This window comes from Xyrauchen texanus, chromosome 12 (genome assembly GCF_025860055.1).
Source record: "Xyrauchen texanus isolate HMW12.3.18 chromosome 12, RBS_HiC_50CHRs, whole genome shotgun sequence".
Taxonomy (NCBI): Eukaryota; Metazoa; Chordata; class Actinopteri; order Cypriniformes; family Catostomidae; genus Xyrauchen; species Xyrauchen texanus.
In genome coordinates, this window is record NC_068287.1 from 22,415,225 (window position 1) to 22,438,961 (window position 23,737).

General features: G+C 37.7%; 1 protein-coding gene across 1 annotated transcript in view; it reads right to left on the reverse strand.

Moving 5' to 3' along the window:
• Nucleotides 1–23,737, reverse strand: part of LOC127653338 (unconventional myosin-X-like) — a 61,756-nt gene that overhangs the window by 23,550 nt on the left and 14,469 nt on the right. Inside the window, exon 2 of the mRNA XM_052139990.1 lies at nucleotides 12,467–12,522. Coding sequence (XP_051995950.1) covers nucleotides 12,467–12,522 — 56 coding nt within the window. The remainder of the gene's footprint in view (nucleotides 1–12,466; nucleotides 12,523–23,737) is intronic.

The window sequence follows — 23,737 nt, forward strand, 5'->3', positions numbered from 1 at the left end:
TGACTGATATTTTGTTGATAAATTGAAAAAATGGAGCATCAAGCAGTGACTGATCCAGTCTGATCAGAACATGCCTCATTTCACTGGCGACTTTAGAAAGATATGAAACAAAAATGTTTTTACATGACAGGAGTACTAATTTCTAAAATTGTAATGTTCTGTTAAGCATTATATGACTTAGCAATCTTCACTGATGCTCTTAAATAAAGTTATATGGTGTTACTGAGAAAATCTTGCATTTATATACCAGGGGTCCTTGGATCTGATGGCTGGTTAAAAAGGTTAAAAACATTCACAGCGATAAAAATCACTGGAGGCCGGCAAGTTGATGTACTGTTGGTTACAAGTAGGTTTTAATGCTCGACTGCTTTTTCCAGCTGTATCAGGTAGCAGATCATGTGAGCTTCACGTCTTCACTCTCCCATTTGTTGTCACCATATCGACTTAATCTGAATGAAGTTGAACTCACTCAACCTTGCCGCTTTGCCAATGGCCTCTGTTGCTCATGTTGCCTAAATTGCCAACTCTCATTGACAAAGAAAGATTCAGGTCACTTTAAGGCTATAAACCTCTGCCAAAGTGAACACCCCTTATAACCTGTAGTAAAACAAACATAGTGATGCTAAGTTAAATTAACATATTTATTAATTTGCCAGATACTTTTATCCAAAGTGACTTGCAATAGCATTGGCATCACCAGCACCATGCTCTACCAGTTGAGCTACAGGAACTCCAAAAAAAACAATTCTCCCAAGAACCACAAAGCCAACTCAAGAACCCTACAAAGTGAAGAATGGTTCTTGCTAAGAATAGGGTTCTTTGCTGAACTCAAGTTTCTGAAGAGCCTTTGAAGGACCTTTAATTGTTGAATGTGCAAGAATGACCGCAATACTGCATTATCTGACCTTTTCTCTGAGAAAATACAGTTAACAAGTAAAGAAAGCATAAAGAAAGCCAGGAAGTGAGGGTTACAGTAGTTGACCTTTGCCTGTTTAAACAGTGGTGCTCTTCTGTGTCAATGAGCGTCTCAAGATCAATTAGAGTACCTTGAACCCTCAAAGCCTGATAACAAAAAACACAATTACTTGTTGTCAATTACGTAACAATTGTTGCTCCAGATCAACACAAAGCAGGTCATGTCTCGTTCAAAACTTACAATATACACATATGCAATAGAGCGTGCATACATACACAGACACACACACACGTGTCTATGCAGTCATTTAGTGTCTGAACTTGAAATGCCACACCTACATGCAAAGGCACTGATAAAGTACAGGCTTGGCTTTGGTGTGTTGTAACTGTTTGATCCATTATATAAGATAAGAGTGGCGCACCGAGCCGAATAATGAGCTTTGACTCGGACATCCTTTAATTGAATGAGAGCCAAGAAATAGATACATGTAAAAATGAATGACGCAAGCGTTGTGTTCGAAGGGATCACTGTGAATGTGATCAATTTTAAAGGATTAGTGTGTATTATGGTGAGCGAATCAGTATTTAGAGACTGTGAGGATACAGTATGTTTGCACAGAAGAACACTTTACAATAAGGTTCTATAAATTAACCTTAGTTAATGCATAAGGTATCATGAACTAACAATATATAATTTATAAATATAATATTGTTCATCATTAGTTCATAATGCATTAACAGATGTTAACATATAAAACTTTTAATGTAAAAAAAATTATTAATATATAAATGATCAAGATTATTAAATGCTGTAAAAGTATTGTTCATTGTTAGTTCATGTTAACTACAGCATTAACTTAAGTTAACTAACACAGTCTTATTGTAAAGTGTTGCGAATTTTGTTGCTTTTGTAATCAGAGGTTTTCCTTTGTTTTTCATTTAAGTATCAGCTTTGTCTTAAATGTTTCTCCTAATATTCCCTTAAAAAAATGTGTCTTGTGATGTCTGCATATGTGTTAGATGTGGATAGGTGTTTGAAGTTTAAGTCTGGAGTTTATACAATAGTCACAGCTGGAACACAAGTTTGGAATAGCGTAGTGTATCTGTACTGTGGGTGTGTGAGGTGAGCGTCTCTGTCTCCAAGGTTTCCACAGCTGCCCAATCAAACCCATCCCATACCCTACCCACTGCTGCCCACTCTTTTCCCAGAGTCCACAACAGCAACCCCCAAGAAAGGCCTGAGTCGACTTCCTGTATAAGGGAGAGCAGAGCAGGAAGCAATTTGTCACGCAGGATTAAACGAAAGGAATAATAGAAGGAGTGCAGCTTTCTCCAAATCTACACATGGCACCCCTGAGGGAGAGACAGCAAGAGAGAAATAAATAAACACAATAGGGCTGAAGGATTAACCGAAATAAAATCGAAATTGCGATATGACCCAGTGCAATTTTCAAACCGCGAAAGCTGTGATTTAATTAAATAAATACATAAACAGTCTCAATGTGCTGCACAGCTGTTTTGTCTGTAGTGTGTAGTGCTTTCTTAAATACATGTAAATGGGATCATTGTATTACACATGTGGTTTCAGAGTGGTTCTGTGCTCCATACACACAAACTCTATCTATCTATCGGGTGCCTTGAGTGACAGATGTGCTTTGAGTTCAGTTAGGTGTGCTACCATGGACTAAGTGTAAAATTTAAAGCACCCTAGATTTACTTTAATTGCACATTTGCGTAATTTCACATTCCTCTATGTTTGGCGCTACAATTTACAATACACATTTAAAATAATCCCATGAGAGCGGGTTTCTATTGACAGCAAGGCAATGTCAGCTGAACTTCAAACAACATTTTCAAAATAAAAGCTTCCACTGAAATAAAGGCTTGATGTGTTTACTGGGACTGCAGAGTAAGTTAAGAAATTATTAAAGAAATGAATTAATATTAAAATAATTAAATAACAATAATAATTTATTATAGTAATAATGATAATTATAATTATTATTCAATAAATTATTTCTATTGACATGGTTTCAAAAAAATTATTATAAAAAGTTATTTTTTATTGTGAGCCAACCAATTAGAGTAAAGAGCAGTGGCACACTTTTTACTACAAAAACATTCTAAAGGGCACACCACTATCCCACATAGGCTTAGCATCGTCAGTATTTTTCCTTTTCAAGAACTTGTCCATGTTTCCTGTACGTCTTATTAGCATGTATACTTGTAATGTTTGAAATTCGGCTATGCAATTTTTTTTTTGATAAATAAATTATAAAAGAAAACAAGTCACATACAGTGCTTGTGTTAGACTTGCTCATCGTCTGTCATTCTGACGGACAAGGTCGTAATTTCATTCTGTCATGATCTATTATTACCCATCATTTTAATTTTCATATTTTAATGTTAATAAGACATTTAATAGCTTTTATTTTCATTCACATTTGAATTTTTAATCATGAATTTACAGGACAAGCATATAGCAGATTATGCGTTTATTTATTTTTTGAAGAGAACAGATGAACAACAGAGACACCACACAAAGCAGATGAATGTTTTTTTTCCCGCAGTGACAGTGGAGGTCACTAAAACACGACATATGAACAAAGCAATTACAAAAAACAAATACGATTAAAATATGAACAAAACGTAAAAAATTAACTGCACAGAACTCAATCGACAACTCAAACCTTCCTCCTGGTCCGCATCGACTTAAACTGAGTGCTCGCCTGTGCGTAATCAAATGCATCAAGGGAGACTGATGCTGATGTAATTGTCATTAGATTTTGCATCTTTGCCTCGGACAGACCACTTCTCGTGTCAGTTTTAATTTGGTTCTGGAGGCTGAACCCATCGTCCACATGATTTCTGCTGGAAGATCCAACCAGGGCCCATTGTAAGATTTCTGGCAGAGGTAGCCAGGCTTTTATTTTTTATTTTGCAGAAAGCATCACAGAGGGGCGATATTACAAGTTTGCCATGTAAAAAAGCAGGAGGTATTTACAATAAACATTGAAAACATGTATTTGGAGAGAGAAAAAAGCTTGCAGTTACTTTGATAGCAGAAAGTAATAAAAGGACTTGTTTATGTTTAGGTCTATACATTTTCTTGGTGAATTTAAATTAGTTCAATAACTGGGGTCTCTGATATTCGTAAACGATAAGGTCATATTTAATTAAAAGAAATTATGACACATTCAAAGTCTCTTCAAAAATTTGGACAGTTTTTAAAAGTGTGATAAACACTTTGGTGTAAAGTCACTTCATAGATTTCAATGTATTATGCAGTCATGTGAAAGACACTTAACGTGTATAAATATCACTCACCTTTGTACATTAATCATTGCTCTTCACAATCACAAAATTGACCAATTATAGTTTCAAAATGGTGAATTTCTCAGAAAGGTGAGGAGTTTGGATCACTGAAATTATTATTTATTTTCATGCATTTATTTATTTTGTGGAATTTTATAATTTTCCATGGCACACCTGACAATCTTACACAGCATACTAGTGTGTTGCGGCACAGTGGTTGGGAAACACTGGTAAAGAGGGTGTCAGTGGAGCTCACGCCACCATTCTCCTTTGAGTCGAGTGCAGGCACGTCAGTGGAGAAGTTTCTGTGACATGAGATCTAGACAAATGGTGCTTGGGAGGAGGAGGTTTTCAGAGAGAAATGTCTCATAATGTGCTGCAGTGAAACCAACTTACCTGCAAACAACTAAAGCAGTTTCAATATTAGACAAAGAGAGAGTACATAAATTGACTGTTTTACAGATTACAGATTACAGATTACATGTTACAGATTACATGTTAACGAATCAATTAGCTGCACCATGCAAGGGATTAGCTAAATGATTACATTTTCAAAGAACCTCTTAACTCGCAGAATGTAGGGTTTTATAACTGAACTTAGGATAATTTATGTGAAGCAGCAGTTTGGACCAATGAGAAGTCAATGTGGGTAGGACTACCCAGTGTGACAGACAAAATTGAAAGAAATATCAATAAAATGTCTTGTTGCTCGTTGCTTGTTGCTTGTTGTGTTCACAAATGGTTAGGACAAAAACTATATGGGAAATTTATCAGTAATGCCATATCTGACTGCGCCTGGTTAGGACACTCTAAGATGGGTGACAAAAAAACACATTGCGTTTGTTTACGGAGGTGAAAGCAAATCCACTCTGAGAAACATTTACAGTCCAGCTTGTTAAAAACCTCTGCAGTCCGGGATCTCTCCACACGTCACAAGTAGCCACCAAAACAAATGATTTCGCTCTCTTCCTTTTGCTCTAACTGACAATCCCTGCACGTGAAATCACAACCCCTACCAATTCCTGTAAGCTTTCAGTGGTATTTTAACGTCATGGAACTGGAAATTATGCCAGACAGTATGGTTAATATGAAGGCAATGAAGGGGCTGTGAGTGTGTGCAACACTCCCTCTCTGATGCTCTCTGTGGCCTATGCTCTCTAACCTAAACCATCTGGGTGGCCTACATTGACAGGAAACTGTAAAAATAATTGAGGGATTTAGGAAAGGTAGAAAGAAGGGAAACATATTTTATTTGCTCACCATAAATGTCCCCTGAATTGAGGGGATTTCTTTGTGTGTGTGTGTGTGTGTGTGTGTGTGTGTGTGTGTGTGTGTGTGTGTGTGTGTGTGTGTGCACGCGCGCTTCACTGCACACTTAATGTGATTTGCAACAGGAAAATGAAAGATAATGAACAGCCAGACAATATCAATAACCTGATTAATCAATGTTAATGTTAATGATAATGATAAAACCTTATATGACCCAGTTATCCATAAAAACACACACACACTTTCCAAAATGAAATAAAAACATTCTATTTGGCAAGAACACAATATTTTGTTAGGCAGCTTGTGAGGAAATAGCTAACTGCTAACTGTAATGGCTGGCCTCAATGCATTACTATGTGACAGAAAAACAAAGAGTAAGAATTCACACTTTTTGGTTTGTGTACTTCTCCCTGTTGTTAACTTCAGAGTGTGCAAAATTTTCTATGAATATGTTTAAACCATTCTTCGCACAATTCTCTATAGTGCACTTATGTGACATGTTGAGTTATAGTAAATAGCTGATTGATTTTAATAACAATGCAGTGCTGCTTATTTATTAACCAAGTAATGCCCTTGCTGGAAGGCTGCACACACTTGCTACATGCGTGCATGCTGTACTCTATGTGTATATATGTGTGTGTGTGTACCAAGCGACAATTTGGGAACAAATTTGTCGCCAGAAGTGAGCTAAATCTGACAAAACCTCCTTTTGGGAACATTCCAGAGTGCCCACAATAAGAAAAAGTTGTTTTAAATTCCAAAAATATATTTTAAAAATACCTATAATATCCTAATGAATTTTTTTATAAAAACAACAGATGTCTATGGTATTTCCCCATTTAGTGTGTGCCATGTAGTGAATCCTAGATGAGAAATTACTCAAACATTACTCAAAAATGTGAAGCAAAACTTTACAAACAGAGACCAAAAAAAAAGAAAGAAAATCCAACAGATTTTAATACAGAAACTATGTGGCTGTTGAAACATGGGGAACATGTTAGCACATGTCAGCTTGACCCATTACACAGCATTTCTCATTGACTGCAAGTGTAGAACAGCTGGCCAACAAAAAACAGACTGCAAGGAAAACCTAAAATAAGATTTTGATTGAGAATAAAAAAGGGAGGAAGGAAATAGAGAGAGGCTGATAAAGAGAAGACAATACTTTCTCTCTTTCTGATTTTCTGATATGGTGTGATTGAGGGAGGTATTAATGAAGTGGCTCTTTCTGACCTCTGCTAAACATAATACAGTTTACCTAAGAATACTGCCAAGACAATCCATATACAGCCAGCTGAGCAGTGTGTGTGTGTGTGTCTAATCCATGATGAGACTGACCGACCTCTACTCTCGATAAAAAAGACTGAGTCATCGTCTGGCTGAAGGTTTCATGCAAATCTCAACCTGCTAAAGCGCACTCACACACACACCCACACAGATCTTCATCTAGATTCAAGGCTTCTCAATCTTGCTAACACACCACAATATCTGCTCCTTTACAATATTTTTGATAATAAGGGGGGTCATCAGGCAGGTAAATACTTTTTCTGTGCGTGTGTGTTCGAGTCTTTGTTCTGACACACCCAAAGCTGTGGCACAGTCAGGCTGGCCCACATACCATTAGCTTGCAAGTGGCTGTTAAACCTGGTGTGTGTGTGTGTGGGCGGGTTTGGGAGGTTTACAAGGAAATTTTTTAGGTTACAAACTGGTAATTACAAGGGTATTATGCTATAAATGTGGTTTATGAGGACATTTCTAGTGTCCCCATAATTCAAATCACTTAAAAAAACACCCTAAACCATATTTTTTGAAAATGTAAAAATGCAGAAAGTTTTTGTGTGGGTTAGGTTTAGGGGATAGAATCTATAGTTCATATAGTATAAATATCCTTATGTCTATGGAGAGTCCTCATAAGGATAGCCGCACCAACATGTACAGAGGTGGCCAAAAATATTGGCACCCCTGGTAAATATGAGCAAAGAAGGCTGCTCCAGCCAGGTCTGCTAAGCAACCAAATTGGCCCAGTTGCTAGGGAGGGTAGAGTCACACAGGGTAACCTCCATGTGATCGCTATACTGTAATGTGGTTCGCTCTCTGTGGGGTGCTTGGAGAGTCGTGTGTAGATGCCGCGGTGGATGGCGTGGGCCTCCACACGTGCTATATCTCTGCGGTAACGCACCCAATGTGCCACGTGATAAGATACATGGGTTGACGTTCTCAGATGCGGAGGCAGTTGAGATTTGTCCTCCGCCACCCAGCTTGAGGCGAGTCACTACGCCACCATGAGGACTTAGAGCAAAATTAGTGAAAAAATTGGGTGAAAAAGGGGAGAAAATTTTACAAATAAAAGCCTGGCTGCCTCTGCCAGAAATCTTACAATGGGCCCTGGTTGGATCTTCCAGCAGGACAAAAACAAACCTCAACACAAAAATGGTTCACTGACCACAAAATCAAGGTTCTGCCATGGCCATCCCAGTCCCCTGACCTGAAACCCATAGAAAAGTTGTGGGGTGAGCTGAAGAGGAGAGTCCACCAACATAAATCTCTGAATTTGAAGGACCTGTAGAGATTCTGTATGGAGGAATGGTTGTAACAGTCTTAGCTGTTACCCTTGTATTTTGTATCATACTCATCACTAGTGGGCGCTTGGGCGCTAAAACCCCTGGTATTTAATCTAGTAGTATGATAGAAGAAGTCAGTTTGTTTGGAAGAGGGAAGCATGGGATTATCCTAGCACCTCCAGCGAAACTCAATGGAGTCCTGGTTGAGAAACTTTGTTTTCAGTTAATTCATGTAAGTTTGTTTCTTCTTGTGTATTTGTTTTCACTTGATGTATATAGTTTATCTGTGAGCTCCCTAGATTCTTTTTCTTTTTGTAGATGGACTCTTTAAATCTTGTTTTATATTTTGTCATCTTGAAACTTTATATGTAGTTACAAAGGAAGTACATATGTGGATATCAAATGGTTTCTCCCCAATGGATTGTTCTCACTGCATTGCCTTGTGTATTATCAAATATCCAGACTACAAGGAAGAATACTCTATGAACTATCTTGGTTTTTTTGTATTATTTGAAGAGCACTTGAAGGGGGATTATTCTATTTTTTGTACGAGTGGATTTTATTCAACATCAAAGGGATTTGGACATCATCCTAAACATTGACCATTTAAAACTTTCATTGTAGTGATTCCATACTTGCCTAAAGAATCACTCATCTACGACTGATCTGATAAGCCTTTTAAATTTTTATTGTCATTGCAATTCTTTTTCTATTGGTTACTTTACTTTACAGACCATCTTTTCGTATATTGTTTTGACTACTGGTTTCAATTCATTCTCTTTCTCATGTACATGCATTTTTCTGTTTATTTCTTCTGATTTACCCAAAACCACAATTAATATAAAGGTATAAAAGTTATTTATTATCTTTTAGTGTTTGTGACAACACACTGGAAAAATCTAATAAGATGTTAAGTTAATAGTTTATGGGCCCCTGCTGTTATATATATATATATATATATATATATATATATATATATATATATATATATATACATACACTCACCTAAAGGATTATTAGGAACACCTGTTCAATTTCTCATTAATGCAATTATCTAATCAACCAATCACATGGCAGTTGCTTCAATGCATTTAGGGGTGTGGTCCTGGTCAAGACAATCTCCTGAACTCCAAACTGAATGTCAGAATGGGAAAGAAAGGTGATTTAAGCAATTTTGAGCGTGGCATGGTTGTTGGTGCCAGACGGGCCGGTCTGAGTATTTCACAATCTGCTCAGTTACTGGGATTTTCACACACAACCATTTCTAGGATTTACAAAGAATGGTGTGAAAAGGGAAAAACATCCAGTATGCGTCGGTCCTGTGGGACGAAAATGCCTTGTGGATGCTAGAGGTCAGAGGAGAATGGGCCGACTGATTCAAGCTGATAGAAGAGCAACTTTGCCTGAAATAACCACTCGTTACAACCGAGGTATGCAGCAAAGAATTTGTGACGCCACAACATGCACAACCTTGAGGCGGATGGGCTAAAACAGCAGAAGACCCCATCGGGTACCACTCATCTCCACTACAAATAGGAAAAAGAGGCTACAATTTGCAAGAGCTCACCAAAATTGGACAGTTGAAGACTGGAAAAATGTTGCCTGGTCTGATGAGTCTCGATTTCTGTTGAGACATTCAGATGGTAGAGTCAGAATTTGGCGTAAACAGAATGAGAACATGGATCCATCATGCCTTGTTACCACTGTGCAGGCTGGTGGTGGTGGTGTAATGGTGTGGGGGATGTTTTCTTGGCACACTTTAGGCCCCTTAGTGCCAACTGGGCATCGTTTAAATGCCACGGCCTACCTGAGCATTGTTTCTGACCATGTCCATCCCTTTATGGCCACCATGTACCCATCCTCTGATGGCTACTTCCAGCAGGATAATGCACCATGTCACAAAGCTCAAATCATTTCAAATTGGTTTCTTGAACATGACAATGAGTTCACTGTACTAAAATGGCCCCCACAGTCACCAGATCTCAACCCAATAGAGCATCTTTGGGATGTGGTGGAACGGAACTTCGTGCCCTGGATGTGCATCCCACAAATCTCCATCAACTGCAAGATGCTATCCTATCAATATGGGCCAACATTTCTAAAGAATGCTTTCAGCACCTTGTTGAATCAATGCCACGTAGAATTAAGGCAGTTCTGAAGGCGAAAGGGGGTCAAACACAGTATTAGTATGGTGTTCCTAATAATCCTTTAGGTGAGTGTATATGGGGTCATTTTTAACCCAACTGATTTTAGTGAGTACAAGTTAAGCTCAATCGATAGCATTTGTGGCATAATGTTGTAAGGCGGGTGCCAGTGAGTCTGGGCTACTCCTCGAGAAAACAAAAGGCTCTCATGAGAATTAACACCTGAACCCTTTCTCGCATATGTAATAGCAACATCCGAGATGCAACAGACTGTGCAGCTAACACCTCCCTTCTAAAGACTCTTCATCTCACTCCTCCTCCTCACTTAAAGCTCACTAAAAACCTATGCAATGTTAGGTATATTTACTGTTTTTACACACATGTTTGGTATCATTTAAAGTGTCTCAGTGCGCCTGGTAAGCTGGTCTCATTCTCCCAGACATAATGAAATGTTAAAAGAAGTTATAAAATATGTGAAATGTGGTGTGCCCCTTAAAGGTGTGCCCTTCCCCAGATCCCCCATACAAACTACCCCCTGTATGTAAATCTACAGGAAGCAAGAACCCATTCAATTACAAAATCTGATCCCACAGTTGTGAACCCCTCAACAGGGGACCAAAATCTAATTATAATGACAGACACCACCATTTGGTAGGTTTATTGAATTATCTGGGTTTATAAGGAGAAGGGACGAAAGGTTCTGGGAGTCTGTAGGTAGACTTCCCACACGGTCGCTGTGTGTAGTTCTTGTTGCCAGGTAAATGTGTCTATGAATTCCTCAATTTCTGAATTGTTGTTATTATACTTGATTGATGATTTCACTCGATGAATTGGATTTTGAATTATTGTTCTATTTACCTGGTCAATAAATTGTAAACATTTGATTTATTCTGACTGACTCTGAAATTACTTTTCCCAAACAGATTAAACGATTCGTATGTTACCGCAAGTCTGCGTCAGATTAGTGACGACTAATAATTGGCATCGATTCAAGTGTACTTGGTTTGCAAAGACAAAAAGGGAATTTCCGTTTAGAACAGCAAACGCTGCTTGACCAATCTAAATCCGTGTGTTTCTTACCTCTGTTTTAATTTGATGTTTCTCCAGATAAGTGTACATGGGAAACCACGCATGGCCAATCCAAAGCTATTATAAGAGAAGTTATGTTGGTCAACTTACATCTGTAATAGTGGCCGTGACCTCTACTGAAGAAAACGTTAAGTAACATTCAAGTGTGTGCAATTCCATGGGGCTATACTGAAGTATCTTTGATTGTTTATACGTGAATGTGACCGATCTCAGGTATATAGCAATTACCTCTGTTTGATGATCCAATACTGGCCGCTTGTGATCGTGAGACCCGCGGTGTAGAGAAAACAAGCGAGGACCTCAAAGCGACATAGTTTCTTAATCAAACGGGTAAAGTATAATTAAAGAGTTAAAGGAATAATCAAACATTCGCTCACTTTTAATGATACTCAGACATCATTAAAAACCTTTTTCATTTATGGAGTCAGATGAATAAATGAGGTAATACATAAGAGAAAATGTATTTCATTTAATCTTGTTGTGTTGCGTAACAAGAAAGACAGTAACGCGCAGAGACCTTCACCCGTATTATTGGAGACCGACATTGGACCGATAAACGGGCTTACAATGTTGATTACAACAGAGTAATTTCGGCTTGTAACTCCTTTTCTATTAAAACTTATTTGCTCATAACTACAAACTAACATGCATCTTTTGGACATAGTTGCATTGTAATAACAGGCTTTTAGGACAATGGCAATGCAATGGTATTCTTTGAAGAACCTTGGAGTTCCAGGTCAATATCACAGTATATAAATCTGGGACTCATTTAGTACCTTATGTATGCCAAAGTACCATTGCATTACTGTCTGATAAAAAAAATGTCAAGGATATGTGCAGCTCTGGATGACATATCCATTTGTATTCATCTCTCTCTCTTTCTAACAGTCGAGGTTGTGACACACATACGTTTTCTTGGCTTTATAAATGAGACATACCATAGACTTATAGGGTTTTATATAAAGTTAATTATAATGACTGAAGACTAACCCTAACCCTACCCCCCAAAAAACTGTATTTGCTTTATTTTATTTTTAAGAACATCTCCAAATGTCCCCAAAAGGAGGCTTTGTTGAATTAAGTCAGTTTTAGGGTCAATTTTGTCCCCAAACATAGCTAAGTGCATACACATGCATACACACTCAATTTAACAACATTTAGGTCTGAACTCACCAGGGAGTGCCATTGGTTGAGCGAGTGGGCTGAGACAGTGTGACCTCTAGTTGCCCCTGTAAGAGAGAAAGGACAGAACACATGGGCATCTGGCAGGTATTGATCGCTATACTTCCCTTCCAGTAAACTTCTACATATATTCTAAACATCTGCAGTAAATGGAGCACATCGATGAGCTTCAGTTTTCTTTACTTACAATGTTTCAAATATTCAACAAACATCATGTGGTTCGATGTGGTACTTCGATTAGGACAATAACAAAAAGCTATGTAGTGTTGACATTGCAGATGAAAATTGTTTTGTCAAGAAAAAGCTTGTCTAAGAATCTTTACTGAAATTGAATACCAAATTAACTGAAGTGTGCCCTTTCTGTACCACTAAAGTCACCAAATGGAATTGCAAATGTTTTAAATTTCCCAAATACTTCCTGTATTTCATTCGTTGTAAACCGTGAAATGCGTATAATCCACAATGCACTATGAAATTAACTCAAAAACTAGCTTTCTGGAGCCGTTTTAACTGTTGACGCCAGAGTTGATGATCGACAGCATTGCAGGCTAAGGTTTGACAGGACGTCCGAATTCTTTAGTGCATTCCTCAGGCCTGGCTTCCCATTTCCTTGCTCATTTTAAAGAGGGAAAGATGGAGCTCTGGACTTCAGCTGGGTCCAGGGAGGTCAAACTGAATGGCCTGGAAACCCTTTGATGTAGCTTAACAGGGCTAACCGCATGCAAATGTAGCATTTGGCAAAACGTCATACTGAAGTTGTTTAGTGACACATTAAGCTGGGTGTATGGTGTTTCACAGCCATAAACTTTCTTCAATCATCAGGATTAGGATAAAGTGTGTTAATGATCAGTTTCATCATGTCATTTTTTGTATGATACTCGACAAACAACAATACAAATTGCCACAAGGTCAATTCCTGGACTCAAAGTCTGCCTACATTGAAGAAATCCCCAAGAGCTCTGTGAATATAATGCTGAGTGATTCAAAAACTGACCACACTTCCTCTTAGCCACCCGATACTGACAGTTCCGAGACTACCACACACACAACCACCAAGCTATCTAAATTGGGACTTCTCATTGACCTCTGCTATTCTTAAATTAAGCTAATTATATGTAGTGGTGCTTGTTAAGGCAAGAATCAATATAATTATTGCTCATACTTGGGGTTAGGGGTTTGTTCTAAACTCCTGACCCTACATATAAACATTTTGGCACTCATCCTTCATGTTTGTGCTATGGACATGATGCCTTAAATAATTCAGCTTGTTGAGAAAACAAGTTGGAACTTTTCTATGTGATTAGACAATTTTCACCTGGTGGATGAACTCATCTCATAGACTTTTATCTTGGTGGAACTGGAGTTCTACCAGTGTGTTTTTTAATAAGCGCCACATTTCAAATAAAATGCTGTAATCTCACTGGAGAAGGAATTCATGCAAATATTTACAGCTACACAAAAACTGAACACACCGCATTGAGCATCATGCACGATCTATGTATGAATTATGATAAATTAGTATTAATATTGTATATTAAGTCTTTTTAGGCTTAATGTATCTGCACACGTAGGCTTCTGTAGTCTGTTATGATCCACGGCGTGCTGTCAGCTTAGACTGGTCCAAAATAGCTTGATGAATTAACTGTGTAACATTTTAAATAGTCTGGGGAAAAACAGCTTTATTGCTAAAGCAGACAGAACCTCTAAACTGATAAACAGCTCCAATTTATTATTGATTGGCTATAGTCAAATAATTGACAAGCTTCTTAAAATACATTATTTTACAGCATTTGTCCACCATTCACAACATTCAACCATGCACAATAAAATATTAGGATATTTTGGGCATTGAAGTGTTTTATTTATAATTAAATTATATATATACTATTAATTATTATATATTATTTGATGACAGAGTTTGTGTATGAAGCTAAACTTCATGTTACAAGAATTTACATTTTAAATGTTTATTTTATATTTATTGTAAGCCACCAGGTAACTTATGCATGTCTTTTTTTTAGCCTATGTCTCTGACACTTTTGAAGGACAATTCTGTTAAATTTATGACTCAAAATTATTATTTTCCATGTTTTTGTGGTTAAAAAAAGCGCTCAATGAAATTCTTTGGTTTGTATATAAAGATTTCAGACTGATTGCAGACCAAAGCATTTGCCGCTTAAGCAAATATCAATTATTATAATTTTTTTATCTTCTGTGGCAGCTGCTGTGAGATGCATATTGACACATCAGGGATTTAGGTACACAAGCAGCACGGAACTGCTATGCATTGTGCAGATTCTCACAAATTTACTAGAAAATCATGTCCGTGATGACATGAACCTAATATTAGCAATGAGCTTTTCCAGTGTTTTTGGATGTAGCATTTGCAGTCAAAACATCTCAGCGAGTGCTAATTACTACTGTGTTGACTCATTTGTATGTACTGTATTTTCCTAAATCAGTAGGCAGATAGAGAAAAAAGATTCAGAAAGAAATCTCAGTATAGACTATTATTTCTTTAGATAGGGATCATTTAAATAAAACTCAATTAAATATAATTGACAAATTGAAAATTAAGTAAAAATAAAAATGACATTAAAATCCAAAACAATAACCTTGGTTGTAATGATTAACACAGCTTTCACATTCTTTAGTCTAAGTTTGAGTTGAGGGGAAAAGCAACAAATAATTGAAATGTCAACAGAACACAATACAAATTTTGTTGAAGGACAGTTTTGTCTTCATACACCTAAAGCATATGCTTTCATTCTGAAACCACTTTGAAGTTTGTTCAGCAGGAAACTAATCATAAAATATATATATGAAAACATATATTGACAAATAGTTTTTCTAAGTTGTGAAGTTTAAAATAAGCTTAAAAAATTGATGTTGAGTTTACGATTACAATTTTCATTCATATTCATGAACGGATTAATTTGGACTCATACTTGGCCTGTCAAGGACTCGGTCTTGAGTCCAACTCTGCCCCATTTGGACTCGGACTCAACTCGGACTCGATTGTTTAAAGACTTGGACTCGAACCCAACACGGTACACATATATGCATAACCCTTTGAACAAGTGCTACTTGGCAGTGGATTCGAGCACAAACACTCAGCAGTCCTGGGCACTGAACTGCTGAAGGCAGATTATACATAAAAAATTAGGTCCAGTCTCTTAACTGAAAAAGAGACAGAGGGAGCTTTTGTGCTCAATCCATCTACATGCAAAACAGACCCAGTTCTGCCCCACCCATCCACCCTGGACCTGTCTGCTTTAGTTTCCTCTCACACCGGCCTCTCATACTAGCCATGTTAAAGGAGTAGGCTTCTTCACCCAAAAATGAAAATTATGTCATCATTTACTTACCCTCATGTCATTCAAAACTGTTTTTTTTTTCTACCCATGGAGCACTAGAGAAATTCTGAAGACTTGCCTGTGCATTTACAATGAATGGAGACTGAAGCTTTTAAGCTTAAAAATGATAAAAAAAAAAAAAGTACAACGTAAATATCATAAATGTGGTCCAAAACACTCGTGTTTTTTATTGCGAGCCTTTCAATAGCTTTGTGAGAGGGATAAGCCAGACTTTAGGTCATTATTCACTGAATATCTTGATAACCACCCCAGCTCTTTTTGGCACATACATGAGAATTTCTGAGAAATATCAATGTTCGATTTATGAACAAATTATTCTTTTGAGTCATTCTTGATTCATTAATTAATCTGACTGAATGCAGTGGTTGACCGCTCATTCGATGGGAAGATTATCATTGAATAATTACTTACATTTCAGTTTGTTTCTTACACAAAGCTGTTGTATAGCTTCAGAAGACTTGGATTATGGCACACAAGTTGTATGGACCACTTTTATTATAATAATAGTGTACTTTTGCATCCATTTTAAAATATGAAACCTTCAATCCCCATTCATTGAAATTGCATGGAAAAGAACAACCAGCACAGTCTTCAAGAACTCTCCTTTTGTGTTGCATGGAAGAAAATCAAAAGGGTTTGGTACATCATAAAAGGTGAGTAAGGGTGAATTTATAAGTGCACCACTCCTTTAATACTCTGTTGCATACAAGCTTACATGTTAATGGCATAAGTGAGGAAGGAACAGAGATAAATGTGTCTTGCATGAAGAGAAAAAATGAGAGAAACATTTCCTGCTTTGAAAGGTGTGCCCCTGTCAACACTATTAAAATGAAACTCACACAGTGAAGCCACCGATACCTTCTGGAAGGTGAAGGTTACAAACCGCACATGAAATTGTCCTAAGGGATTATTTAGCTCAAGCCGTTTTTCTTGTAAATGGCCCTGTACTCAATAACGCCACTGTTTTACTTAGTACTAAGCAGCACGCAATTTGCAATAAATACCATATATGAGCGGATTCTACTTGATTTCCAGGAAATTTCAAGGACGCTCATTTACACAACCATGTATTTCTACCCACTCAGATGACCATCTGACCCCTGTCAACCACCAACCCACTGGCAGGCATGGGCACCGGTGCCACGCTCAGCTCGCCTGCGGGTTCCCATTAATGGCCAGTATGCATTGGCTCTGATTCTGCCCTATGATGTAGTGACTTGGTGAGGTTTGTCAGAATCGATTGAGGATGTAAACTGACTTAAATTGTCCCCGTCTCAACTTTTTGGGAGCATGTTGCAATCATCTAATTTGAAATTACTGCACATTTTATTTGTATTTTTTTTTATTTTCTCCCCAATCATACCAATTGGTATGCTCAATTCCCAATATAGCGTAGTGACTCGGGTGGCGGAGGACGAATCTCTGTTGCCTCCGCGTCTGAGATGTCAATCCACACATTTTATCACGTGGCTTGTTGAGTGCATTACCACAGAGACCTAGCACATGTGAAGGCTCATGCTATTGGAAGCAGTGGTGGCTCAGCGGCTAAGGATCTGGGGTCGGAGGTTCAAGCCCCAGCACCGCCAAGATACCACTGTTGGGCCCTTGAGCAAGGCCCTAGACCCTATCTGCTCCAGGGGCGCTGTTACATTGCTGACCCTGTGCTCTGACCCCAGCTTAGTTGGGATATGCGAAAACAACTGCATTTCATTGGCTCTGTACCTGTACTCTGCACAATGACAATAAAGTTGAGGGCCAGTGGTGGCTCAGCGGTTAAGGCTCTGGATTACTGACCGAAAGGTCGGTGTGGTAGTCAGCGTCTTTACATGCTGAGCTACCCAGGCCCCCATTACTGTACATTTTCAAAAAACACTGAAATTCACAAAGTAAAAAAGAATATAATGCGTAGTTGTAGTGCTTTCAATATAGCAAAGGGTGAATATAATTTACAAATCACTCATTTTTGTTTTATTAGCATCGAATTCATAGCACGCTCCAGCCAGGTCTCCAAAGCAAAAAAATTGCCCCGGTTGCTAGGGAGGGTAGAGTCACATGGGGTAACCTCCTCATGGTCACTATAATGTGTGGATCTCCTCTCGGTGGGGTACGTGGTTAGTTGTGCGTGGGCCTCCACACACGCCATGTATCCGTGGTAACACGCTCAACAAGCCACGTGATAAAATGTGCGGATTGACGCTCTCCAATGCGGAGTCGCTATGCCACCATGAGGACTTAGAGTGCATTGGGAATTGGGCATTCCAAATTCAGGAGAAAAGGGGAGAAAAAAATGCTATTTGAATGTAAAAATGACATCTGCAAGAAAAACACTAAATATATTCTCGTATTCTGAGGTGCATGTGACAAGTTTGACAGGATTTCAATCTATGAAATGTTATCCATGTCAACAGCAGGCCGCCTCATGACTCACACAGCACACTTTACGACTAGAGCTGCTAAATTTAGTACATACACGTGCACACACTACACACACACACACACACACACAATAAGAGTTTAGAAAGGATGGGTGAGGTCTCTGCCAGAGGAAAATTGGAGGCAAAAGAGAAGGAGAGGAGGGAGAGAAAGAAGGTAAGTGTTACAGAGCGAAAGGGGTGTATATAATGAGACTCTGTTAATATTTATCCAGGGTGGAGAAGTGCAGTAAATGTCACACAGGCTCAGCAGGAGAGACTGAGGGGTGTCATTAAAGCTTTCTCTCTTTTTCTTCCTTTAAGTGGTAAATGCTCATCCATCATTTACTAATGTGGTGTGTGTGTCAGGGTTGTGCGCCACTCAGAATTGAGAATGCATTCCAATTCAAATCCTGAATTAGAACTGAGGAAGCAAACAGGACGTAGAACTATAATTTGAAGGTTAAAATAGAATAAAATTAAATTAAATTAATTTAACAACTATAAAGTGTAGTTTTAAGTAGAGTATCATTTTTCTTTTAATGATACAATTTTTCAGTATGAATTACCTATAAACATAACATATGTGGTATTAGCAGAATTATTAGATGATCATAAAGTTATCTGTTCTTGTCCATTTTGTTGTTTTGTCTGGCTAATTAATGTCCTTTGTTGAGTGACTACATTGAATTTCTTTGGATTTCAATTCAGTAAACTATTCTTCCTGTCATTCCAATTGACCAATTCTATTCAAATTTCAATTCCTGAATCCTGATTTATGCCCAACCAAGGTGTATGTGCATTACTCCAGATACTAACAACTTCCTTTCAGCCTGTAGTGCTTTGAACACAAACCCATAGATCAAAGTTCAACTACAGACTGATTTCAGGAAGGAATATGTCAGAATTCTTTTTTAAGGTTGTGGCATACCTTTCAATGCTAGACACTTCCCCAGATATCATGAGTTCATTGCACTGAAAGTGTTTTTCTCACACTCTATATCTCCAGTAGAGCTTGATCATTGGGAATTGAGCCAATTAGTGAGGTTGGGAAAGGCCATGATTGGGACCTCTGGAAGAGCGTTCCGGGATGAGGAGCTGGATGAATCATCTGGGCAGAAGATGTCGTGATTGGCTCGTTCATGGCTCACTTCCGTTCCTGTATCCCAAGAGACAGGGTTGAGTAAGAGGCGGAAATATTGCTGCTCTGTCAACCACAGGCCTCTGGAGCTAATTTTTTTCTTTGGTTCTACCGTAAGGGGACTTTTAGGGATAAGAGGGACAACTTGTTTTTTCTTTTTGTCTTTTTTTTTCTCTTTTCAAATTAAATTTCAAGGTGGATTGGAACTGGATTGCCAACCACCAATACAAATCACCAGGAAATGACAGCAGGGCTATGAGCCGCTAGCCAGCTAATACTTCCTAACAGGCTGATATCATAACTGTCATTCTGTTAGATTGTTGTGTTCCTGATCCAATCGTCTAGATGTTTAGAGCAAAAGATCGAAGGTTTATCATCGAAATCGGGAAAAACAAACAATACATTTCCGATAAATATCAATATCGTTTTATCACCCTGCCCTAAGTCAAACCCTTTGAATTTCTGTTAATATATTTTATACGTTTTCAAAGTTACCGTTACTGGGAAATAAATACTAAAAAGTGTACACATACAAATTTAGCATTATGGGAAATTAGTTACTTTTGCCACCATTTCTCCAACAACACTATATAAAAGTCAGCCAAAAATGTATTATATTTAATGTAACTTTTTTGTTTATTATGTCAAATATTGTGACAAGTTTGCATAACTGTTTGTCTTAGTTGCTGTGTTGCTGGGAATCAAATACTAAAAAGTGTACACATAAGGGGGAAAAGTGTGAATGTGGAAACATTTCGAAAACTTGTTGGATTATGGAAAAATTTTAAATTTCACCCATATAACTTCAACAACCTTACATAAAGTATGTGCTATCCAAAAGCGCATTCATTTTATTTACATTTTTTCTTGTATATTATGTAAAATATTATGACTTTTTTTTATTTAATTTCAATGTAACAGTCAAACCATTTGAAGTGTTTTTATGTTTACAAAACACTTTGTCAAAGTAACTGTGTGTTGTTGGGAAATCAAGCCTAAAAAAATTTGTTAACATATGGCAAAAACATGTAATTCTGAACAAATGTAGCGTTATAGAAAATTCATTATTTTGACCATATTGCTCCAACAACAAAAACATTAAACCTCATTTTAAGCCTGCATAGTGAAATATTTTTGCTTGTCGCAGACAGTGTGGGGGAAATACCATTGCAATGCTCTGTGGTTCTACCGTTATACATTAACAGCACTGCAATCTGTACCAGCAACTGCCAGTTGTGTTTCTTTCCCAGGATGCCCTGCTCCTCACCCCAACAGCTGAAGTGGGTGGGTGCCCTGGTGTCATAACATCTTCAAGGTACAGTGTAAATGACAAAAAGAAAGACAGTTTTGTGTTTCCTTAGAAACATGGAAGAGTGGAGTGAGGGATGTTCATCACTCTAAAATAGGAAATAGGGGGAAGCGCAAAAGCATGCAGGACAAACAGAAGCAGTCTTTCAGATCGCCTGCTGTCTGTTTGGCCAGCTTGGTGAGAGGGCTGCTGCTGATGTCAGAGCCTTTCACTGTTCAATGTACCAGCACTGCAGACACCTATCAGGCTGCAATGGCCATAAAGGAATAGTTCACCCAAAAACATTTACTTGATCAGTATTACTTACTCATCCTCATTCAATATACTGTTATTTTATCTGTGGAACACAAAAATTATAAATCTTTGGGGAAATTAAGTTTGTATAGTGGCTGTCACTGACACTATAGAAAAGTATACTATAAAAAAAGAAGTCCTTTCAACCCATGTGCTATATTTCAAGTCTTCTGAAGCCATACAATAGCTTTGGGTGAGGAATCAGTTTTGAATTTTGGAAGCCAATAATTTTTTTTTTGGGGGGGTGGGAGGGTTATCAGTAGCTGTGTTTCCATCCAAGTTGCAAATTTATTTTACATGAAAAACCATAATATCGCATAAGCAAATTGCGAGTAGAGATGCGTTTCCATCCCATGTATTCAAAAGAACAAAATCACCAATTCAAAATAAGTTGTAGCCACTGTGAGTCTTTTATTAATAAAATATAATTTAGAGCACATGAACAAAATACTGTAAACAACTTCCTCTATATCTGGGAGCAACAGTGCGTCACAGTTCTTGGAGCAATGTGTTTGAAATGCCAGAGCAGCATTTCAGATGTCAGATGCAATGATTGGTACGCTGGTTAGTTCACTAATCAATCACAAGTTATTCAGTCTTACTTTTTTGATGCACATCTTGTTTTTCGAAAAATTCAATAGGAGTTTATTTGGTATATTTGTTTCCTTCATATTTTATGCGCATTTCCTCTAATCGAAAAAAAAAAATCCTTATGCACCTCAAGCGAGCATATACATTTTTATGCCCGTTTTGAAGATTGTATTCGCATCTTGGTTTTTCTATTCAGCAGTTTTGTAATAATTGTGTAATGTAATATCACAAAATGCACATAAAAACATTGAAGGAAACTTCAAGCTAATTAATTATTAGTGAATATTCTGAGTCTGTTTCTCACACAAATATATTGTATGGCTTCAGAAAACCTGGAAAGTAAGTTGTATGGATGTTTTTGTCTTTTTAGAACCTAACAGCCCCTGGTCACTATGAGTTGGATTGTCATTATACTGCAAGAGCGGTGCAACAATTTTGTGCTCCACAGAAACATTAACAGCCTTCAAGTTTGAAATGAAACAAGGGGTAGAAAATGATTACTACTGAACTATTGCAATAATTTAGCATGATAACAGAAGTTGAGGTTTCTGCCAACATATCAACTTTACATGCTCAATGGTTAAAATATAGGGTTTGAATCAACATAAATATAGTGTAGATGTACAAGTGAGCAAATTGGAGGTGGATGTGTCAAGTTGATGCATTCGGCTGTGGTCTCCAGTAGCAGAAACAAGGACCGTTAACAGTCGCTGCAGAGAGGAACTATCTAAACACACACATACGTCTGTGGGGTCTGACCACCTGCTTGAGTGTGTGGCCTACAGAGGCTTGGATGCAATGGAGGAGGTCTTTGTGTATAAATACCAATGGAAATTATCAGAGATTGCTTTCCCATACTTTAGCCAAACTAGGGTTGCATGGTTTACCGGTACTAATGAAGTATCCCAATACCAAAAAAATGAAAACGGTACAATATCAACTTGTTGCTAATTTTGTAACATATTACAGCATGCTCTCTTTAGTAAAATGAGATGTGACATTTGAGATTAAATCAATGACAATTTGAATATAAAATGAAAAACCTCTGGATAAGGCCAAGTGCGATCATTAAACAACAAAAGGATGTAATTTAATTAAAAAATATACAATCACATGTGCAGCAGGCTACAGAATGAACAAGAGGATCCGTTCTACTGACGTCATGAATTTCTTTACTGATAAAATTTTAATAATCCGAAATTAAATTGGAATTATGCAATCATCTGTCACAGTTCCTCAGAAAACAGTGTCTCATAATTTTCCTCATGTGCAACTTCGCTGTCACAGATCATAAATAGCTAACAAAACTTATTGAAACATCGAAAGCCACAACATGTATGTTAGATCCAATACCAACTAAGCTTTTAAAAGAGGTATAATCTCAGAACCTCTTCTTAATATTATTAACTCCTCGCTAACCTTAGGACATGTCCCAAGAAACTTTAAAATGGCTGTTATCAAACCGTTTAAGAAGCCACAACTTGATATAGACCGATTTCAAATCTCCTGTTTATGTCGAAAATACTAGAAAAGGTAGTATACTCCCAACTATGTTCATTTCTACAGAGAAATAGTATATATATGAAAATTTTCAGTCAGGATTTAGGCCCCATCACAATTAAAAATGACTTGCTCTTATCATCTGATCACGGCTGCATTTCACTTCTAGTGCTTTTAGATCTTAGTGCTGCATTCGACACGATAGATCACAACATTCTCTTGAATAGGCTAGATTATTATGCTGGCATTTGTGGAGTTGCATTAGCATGGTTTAGGTCCTATTTAGCAGACCGCTATCACATTGTCTTTGTAAATGAGGAATTGTCAAACCAAACAAAAGTAAAGTATGGAGTGCTACAGGGATCAGTTTAGGGGCTCTGCTTTTCTCCTTGCATAGGCTTCCCCTGGGAGATATTATCAGGAATCGTGAAAAAATTTTTTGTTATGCCGACGATACCCAACATTATATTTCTGCTGGTGCCAGCCAAACATCACTTCAGTCTATTATGATGGACTTCAGAGGATGAACTGATGTCAACTCCAACCACAACACATAGGATACATCATATGCCATTGCCTGAACCTTGGACTTAGTATAGACCTCACCAGGCCCGATTCCTAGGGATGTCCCGATTGCAA